Source organism: Rhinoraja longicauda, chromosome 7, assembly GCF_053455715.1.
Source record: "Rhinoraja longicauda isolate Sanriku21f chromosome 7, sRhiLon1.1, whole genome shotgun sequence".
Classification (NCBI taxonomy): Eukaryota; Metazoa; Chordata; class Chondrichthyes; order Rajiformes; family Arhynchobatidae; genus Rhinoraja; species Rhinoraja longicauda.
In genome coordinates, this window is record NC_135959.1 from 67,360,724 (window position 1) to 67,368,543 (window position 7,820).

A 7,820-nucleotide genomic window follows, 5' to 3' on the forward strand; every position below is an offset into this window, starting at 1 on the left:
AAGAAAATTACATGATCAGAAATTTGAAATGGAACCATTCGAGTTTATTGAAATTTGCTCCTCAGATAGAATAACTTTTCCATTGTGATCTATCATTTTATTATCAATAAGTTCAATATATTTGTTTCCATCTCTTAATAAAAATTGAGGATGTCAACTTTATTAGAACATGTCAATTGTCTGCCATGAGAATGGAAGAAAGAGAAGCAGGATTAAGCCATTTGCTGTCTCATGTCTGTTTCGCCATTCAATAAGATCATGGCCGGTCTGTTATGTCAGCACCACATCTCTGCATCAACCACTCATCCCTTGGTTCCCGTCATATCTATGATCTTTATCTTGAACACAATAACCACTGAAATTCAAAAAATTCACTGTCTTTTCGTTTCTCCTCTGAATGCCGAACCCTTATTTCAATTTTGATGATAAGATGATGATGAAGGAGTTATGTTTAAAACAAATGGGAACAGAACAATTTAGGGAAATGCTAATGAAAAGGTTAGCCATTTCAAAGTTTGTGAGATTGCTAATAACTTACTTCACCAGCTTTAATCAATAATGGATCTCCCCTTCCCTCCTCCTTTTCCCTCCCCTCCCCCTCCCCCTCTTCAAATTTAACGACTATTTTCCATTTGTGAAGTTACTTGCAAGCATTGTTAGGACAGCGATACAAGTGCAAATTGTTAAGAGTGCAGCAATCTTTTTTTCCCACTGTATGGTAATTGTATTATTTGTATATATTTGTTATTTCACTGGTCGTTCTGATTGGTGTTTGGTGGGAAATGCCAGAACAAGAAATAGAGGGGGAAAAAATGGAAGCAATTGGTAGAGGGAAAAGAATTGCCATGTTCGCTTCATAGTGGAAGCATCTGAGTTTCAGCAACTTGTTTGTTGCTCATTTTATTACAAATGGAAGAGCAAAGAAGATTTTCCCCTCGGGTGAAACTTGAATTGAGATAGATTTGATCAGATAATAATGGTCAACAATTATCATCAAAACATCACAGCACTTCTGCAATCAGTGGCTCAGCCCTTTGTCGCTTCTGCACCTTGAGTGTTGTTGGCTTCAGGTATCCTACACTTTAGTGTCATATTCTCATTTTTATAATCTTGTACCTTTCACTGCGCAGCTTTCTCTGAAATAGAATTAAATTACAACACGCTACATTTTATTGTACTTTCCTTAATGTCGTGAGAAGCTCTATGCATTTTACCTCTACATTTTGTTCTAAGTTACAGCTCAAAAGATCATTATCAATATCTCTTTGTTATCAGCTGCTTATCTGCAGATGCTTCTTTATCAGCTTTTTATAGCTCTGTGACCCTTGTTGAACTTTGGAATTTCATAACTTAGTGTGGTATGCCACTACATACTCTGACAGTAGCTGTTAGATTATATGAATATAAAATTGTCCCATTCTGATTACAGCGGTAACCTTGACTCTTGAAGAGCTTACTCTTGGAAAAATGGAAAAAATTGCTTCAAATTGGCTTTGCCAGAAGGGCCCATAGTATTAAAACTAGGCCTGTATGCTACTAGTGTTCAGATGACGGTAGCCACTATTACATTTATCTTTGATGATAGCAATTTATGCATTGCCCAGGACTTCAGCTACCTGTTATCAGAAGTGGAATTGGTGACCTCTGCTGAATTCAATTGGATGGTGGAATGCAGGAATAAATCTTTCTCAATTAAGTCAAAATATACATCGAACTTTTTTAAAAACTTGTTTGATTTGTTCCTTGATAGTTATTTTCCTTTGAACTGAGGCCCAAATCTTTATTTACGCCCTGACGCATTTGGGTTAGCATGGTTAAATAAACTGACTATCACAGAATGCATTTTCTTCCCCAGAGGTCAAAGAATAAAGCACATTATTTAACCTTAATACCCATGTTAAATGATTGTCTTGCACTTGTTTACAAATAACACAATACACAATCTACATATGTTTAATTGATCAAAAATCACTTTCTGTTGAAAATTCGTAAAAAATTCACCGTTGCGCTGTGAATTTAAAAAAATTGGTTGGATGATCTCATGCCAGAGATGTTACTTTCGTCCCACGATAGATGTTATTTTTTTAGTGCCATGTGCACGTAAGTTAGTTATTGCCATTGTGCAATATGATTGTAACAATTTTCAAGTTCAATTGCACAGTTCTGGTTACTTGACTAGGTACCTAATATCATGAATAACACTTGTGGCACTGACACAAATTCCACAATAGATGTGCATTGAATGAGGATGCTCCTGAAGCAATGCTCTTTCAGACCCTATTGCAATAGTGCACTCTTTAAGTACATTTCGATCTGGGACTGGAAATCCCAATCCATAATACCTTTATTTTCCTCCTCTCTTCCCGACCACAGCCTCCAAGCTCATCTTCTTGACCTTCGATACAACTACAACTGTAGCCCCAATTCCACCACTGGTGAAAGCCCTGACTCATCCGTTGCCATTCTGTCTCCTGGTCCAGGTCTTTCTTGATACTTTCCTTAATCTGCACTACCATGGTCTTTTTATCTCTTGGCAACTAACCCTTCAAGACCTGAGGATTACACTTGGTATTGAGTCACTGGTTTGGAAATTCATCATCAACATATCTTTAACTTTTAACATTACCATTTTATAACCAACATTTTCAGTCTTCCTTATGAACATCCTTGTGCAAATTAATTGAAACAAGCTTACACTTGGATATAATATGTCGATATACATGTCACAGGGTTACTATTATTCATTGTCATTGCACCATTATGTCTTTAGTGTATTATATGTCCACCATAGTTCTTTGTCAAGTCTTTGACACCATTTCACATTGAATTGACCAGATTCTGACAGTGTTTATCTCAATACCACAGCTGGATTATGGCCTCATTGAGCTTCATTCTCATGGTGCAGTATAATTGACCACAAAGATGGGCAGATGGAGCAATATGGGGGTCTTGATAATGGATGGGTTGGGGGCAGAGGGATGGATAGAAGCTGTGAACTTGAGTGTACTGGTTGGAGTGTGAAAGGTACTCGGTGGGAGTAGTTTACTTGAACTTGGAAAATTCAATATTCATAAAGCAGAATATGAGGTGCTGTCTGTCCAGTTTGCGTTGGCCTCACTGTGTCAGTGGAGAAGACTAAATGCAATAAACCAGGTGCTTATGAATCTGCCTGGAAGGGCTATTTAGGTCTGTGTATGGTGTTTGGGGGGGGGGGAGGAGGTATTGGGACTGGTGTTGCACCTCTGGATGTACAAGGAACTGCAGATGCTGGAATCTTGAGCAGAACTCAAAGTGCTTTAGTAACTCTATTCTGTTCTGTCTGGGGAAATCTGGGGTGAAAGCAGATGTGTGGCAATTGAAGGAACGACGGTGACTCCATTTAAAATTCTCTCCTTTATTTTCAATTAACCGTAGAACCCAATTCCTCATTCAATACTGTAGCATGGTACACTACTTGTGCTCATCCAACTGTCGATTTTTCATCATACCCAAATGTAATCACTCCATTATTAGTATTCATGCTTTACCTGTTTCCTTCTTCAACATCTATATACTAAAACTCTCGTTTGTTTGTTCCTGAACTACAGCCAAAATGGTACACGATAGCGCAAAAAATATAGGCCCACCTTACTCACCGACGTCCCTTTGGTGCTAATGGAAGAAGTTTCATTGAAATCGGTGTTATAATTTTAAAGTTATTCACATTTTAAAGTTTAAATCTATCTCCTAGGGAGGGAGGATGAGGGAGATGGATTGGGGGGGGAGAGGGGGAGGAGAAGGTGCTGCACCAATGCAGGAGAGGTTTGGGCCCAACGGGTCCACTTGGTCTAGTGCTTCTTAAACCCTGTGACTCTGATAAAGATTTTGATTATCTTTCACAGAATGGCTTCACATTTTATTAATAATACTCCTAAAAAGTATCTTGAAATATTAAATCTCTATTAAAAATGCTACATTAGAACAATTTGTTGTTGTTATGTAAAACATTACCAGCAAACTTTATGCCTGTGATTTTCTTTAAACAGGAGTACGCTGCTCTTCAAGTGAACGAACCTAAGATTAGGGACAGCATGGAACTGGTGGACCATCCAAAAGATGACCTGTTCCCTTGTGTGTGTCATAGAACAAAGGTATAGTACTAATGAGGGTAAAAAAAATCTTTTTTTGAAATGTGCCAACAGTTTCAGAATACACTAGCTATTGGAGAATTTTAATCCAAGAACAACGAGGGAAATTCAATTTTGAACTGTCCACGACATTGAACAGTGATGCCATCCCCTACTGTCTCTATGTTCCATGTGCTATTTCGATGTGATTTTTCCTACCAATTATTAAACTAGGATGAGAATCTTTAATAATGGCATCATCTCTTTTGTCACCACTGATTACCAACTTCTAATATCCTCATCTGATACCCCTTATAAAGCCCACAATTATGAGAAGCATAGTCAGAATCTTTCTCCCAGAATGAAAATGTCAAATACTAACATGCATAGATTTATGGTGAGAAAATGAAAGTTTAAAGTAGATGTGCAAGGCAAGTTTGTTTTTTTACAGAGAGGTAGGTGCCTGGGACACGCTGCCTGGGAAGGTGATGGAAGCGGGTACGATAGCAATATTTAAGAGGCATTCAGACAGGCACATGTACGGACAGGAATTAGTTTAATTTGGCATCATTGTTTGCATAGACAGTTCTCTGTACTATGTTCCAATCGGTTTCTATATGTATGTCATTTGGTTCAGTCTGCACCTTGTCACCAATTCACTAAGTTCAAGCTCCTCCATGTTACAATATGCCGATTTGTCATCAGTAGGCATGAGCCAGCATTTTTCTTTGGCTGGGATGATGGAAGCTGTGAGAACATCTGTGTCACTCCCACTGCTTTACAAAAAGTGGCTTCTGCAGTGGCTTCCTGGATGCAAACATTAGCATCTGTGGCCATGGTCTAGAAATGACAGCAAATCCCACTTATCCAGACTTTTTTATTAATTTAGAAAGCCTTCTTTATTTACAGGTCCTCAAATGGTTACGACCACCTACAAACATATTATTTGTTTGCTTTGTTCTTCCAGTCTGATTTATCATTCCCTTCCCTCCCTCTGTTTCCACCAGTGGCAGTTGAACTTAAGTTTATATCTACAATCTAAACTTTTCTTAACCTTTCTGCCTTCGCCCTTCCCTAGCTCTAAATGACTTTTCAAAACTGCCTATTTAATTGCTTTAATCAGCTTTCCCAACACCTCTCATTGGGTCTTAAGGCTATTTACCGTCTCAATGATATTATGTGACTATGACTGTCATAGTTTAGGATAATTTAAAACATGACTTTGCCTTCCTGCCACCAATAATTCTTTAGTTCTACTTGTTGTAGACAGATGTGTCTGCAAGGGGTCTGGTCGCCATTGTTTATTCTCTCCAGTTGTTCATAATTTATTAAAGTAGATCCAATTTGGCAGCTTTATCCTTCAGGATTCTGCCAACGCGTGCAGTGGTGGTGGTAAGCCACATGAACTCCCTCATGTAGAGAATATTTAGTCCCCATTCACCCTCAGTACTTTTCCTCCAAATGAAGAATATAGTGAAAACTGAAACCAGGTATTTCTGGTATTTATGATTCACTGCTGTAATATATATACTAGCTGCTACTGTAGGAAAATAACTGCAGATGCTGGTACAAATCGAAGGTATCACAAAATGCTGGAGTAACTCAGCAGGTCAGGCAGCATCTCAGGAGAGAAGGAATGGGTGATGTTTCAGCTCAAGACCCTTCTTCGGACTGAAGTCTGAAGAAAGGCCTCGACCTGAAACGTCACCCACTCCTTCTTTCCTGAGATGCTGCCTGACCTGCTGAGTTACTCCAACATTTAAGGACTTAAGGACTGTCTATCCTTAAGATAAAAGGAGAAACTTGTGATGTAAAGTCAGTTCCATCATTATGTTTACTGAAAGTTGTCTAATTGTATCTGTGGTTTACTACTATTTCTTTATTTAAACCTTTCTAAATTCTTTTATAGCTTTCCCACTTATTCAGAATATTTATTCTGGCTATTGTCTCTTTTATCTGTTTAAATACAAAAAAATCTAATATTAATTCCAAATTTGCTTCAATGGAACCCAGGCATTATTTATATGATATTTATCCTAGCAAGAAAAATATTTGATTTGTATATTTTTTCCAACTTTAGTTTAAATATTTCAAATGTTTTTTTTGCCAAATTTTCTTGCATTTAATTTGGTTTGGGAAAATGCATAATGATGACTATTTCTCAAATGCTTCCATAGTTTTGGTCACGCCTGTTCAAATTCATTAAATAACAACAAAATAAATATTGCTTTTCCTTTGAGGGGAGAGTGACGTTCCTTCTTACAAAGGACTTTTTCAACCAAGTGGCTTTGGATCTAAAATTTTAAAGAACATTAATCATTTTTATCCATTAATGCTGAACACTAAAATTCTCTACATAATTTTCATTTTCAGTCCAGAGATGAACTTTGACAAAAATGTGAAGAAGAGAACACTACAACAACAAGGTTATGCAAGATATTGGATTCAACTGCATCATTATTAATATGCAATTCTGGAAAATCCCAACAATCCTATTCTGGCTGTTGTCCATACATCCACTGAAGAAAAGTATTTGATGGTCTATTGTAAAAAAGATATACCTCATAATTACCACAAAACTGCTATTCAGCTGGAGAGAATACTTGTTTGGTCACCTTCAGCCACTAAAAGAGATTTCTGAAAAAAACGAAAGATGTGTGCTATTTCAAACGTAATATTTTTAAGGCACATGTAATTGCTTAGGTATTAAATAAATGAGTATGCCAGAAAAGGTTAATGGATTGGAAGACTAAGGCTTATTAATGGCAGTATGATTCTATTTTATTTCCAGAGGTCTATTTGTAATAGGTTGCAATGTTGTCCATGCACAATTACATTTAAAATAGACACCTGGAGGTTTGGCACTAAATCACTATTTGTATGGTTGAATCAGCTTCAAATAAATCATGTGAGAATAAGAGCAACATGCATTTGTGCACATTCTTAGTTTTTAAGTGGCACATTTTAGAAATATTCAAGTGTGTTGATGGTAAGCACAATTGAACAAAGAATTATGTAACCATTGATGTTTTTATAATATTGTCAAAATATTTGATATGAAGTAGTTAGCTGTTTATTAATCTTTTTTAAAATAAAAGCATAATTTCCTTTGTTTGTATGCGTCATCAATCATTACCTCAAAATATGTATTTGCATTTAAATCTTGGGGTCAATCAAGAAATATTATAAAATAAAATGCCATATATATTTAACAAATCAGTTACATGTTGTAAGATGGGTTTTAAAGCTCGTTATGATATCCTATAATGATATCCTATAACTTTCAGAGTTCAGACTTATGTGCAGAGAATTTTAATTCCTTGGATCATTGTAGAAAGTGGTTAAATAGAAAGAAAAAACAAAAACACTTGAAATACTCAGCAGGTCTGTGTCTGTGTCTGTGTCTGCAGAGAAAGTGTGGAAGACATTTGAAAACTTTACTTCTCTCTCTGCAGCTGCTGACTGACTGTCCCTTTATCGATACCATTTTCTGGTTTTATTTCAGATTTAAGATAGAATTAAGTTATTTGGAGTATTAATAATAATATATTCCTTTATTTGTCCCACACCGGGGAAATTTAGTGTTACAGCAGCAAAGTGGATAGCAAGAGATCATTCATTATAAATAAAAGACAAGGATAAATTGTCATCAGTTTACTGTGTATTTCTTAACTGTTACTGTTGACTCGTCTGCTGGGAGCAGTGCTGGTTGTA

At 36.6% G+C, this 7,820-nt stretch overlaps 1 protein-coding gene across 4 annotated transcripts in view; it reads left to right on the top strand.

The window, feature by feature from the left end:
* poglut2 (protein O-glucosyltransferase 2) overlaps positions 1-7,172 on the top strand; it is a 47,072-nt gene extending 39,900 nt beyond the window's left edge. For 3 of the 4 annotated variants that reach the window (XM_078402773.1, XM_078402774.1, XM_078402775.1), the window contains 2 exons: positions 4,026-4,130; positions 6,480-7,172. In XM_078402773.1, coding sequence (XP_078258899.1) covers positions 4,026-4,130; positions 6,480-6,497 — 123 coding nt within the window. In that variant the 3' untranslated portion in view covers positions 6,498-7,172. Of the gene's footprint in view, positions 1-4,025; positions 4,131-6,479 lie in introns of those variants that run through there. The other variant, XR_013547491.1, reaches the window with a different exon arrangement.
* Positions 7,173-7,820: the final 648 nt, after the last annotated feature.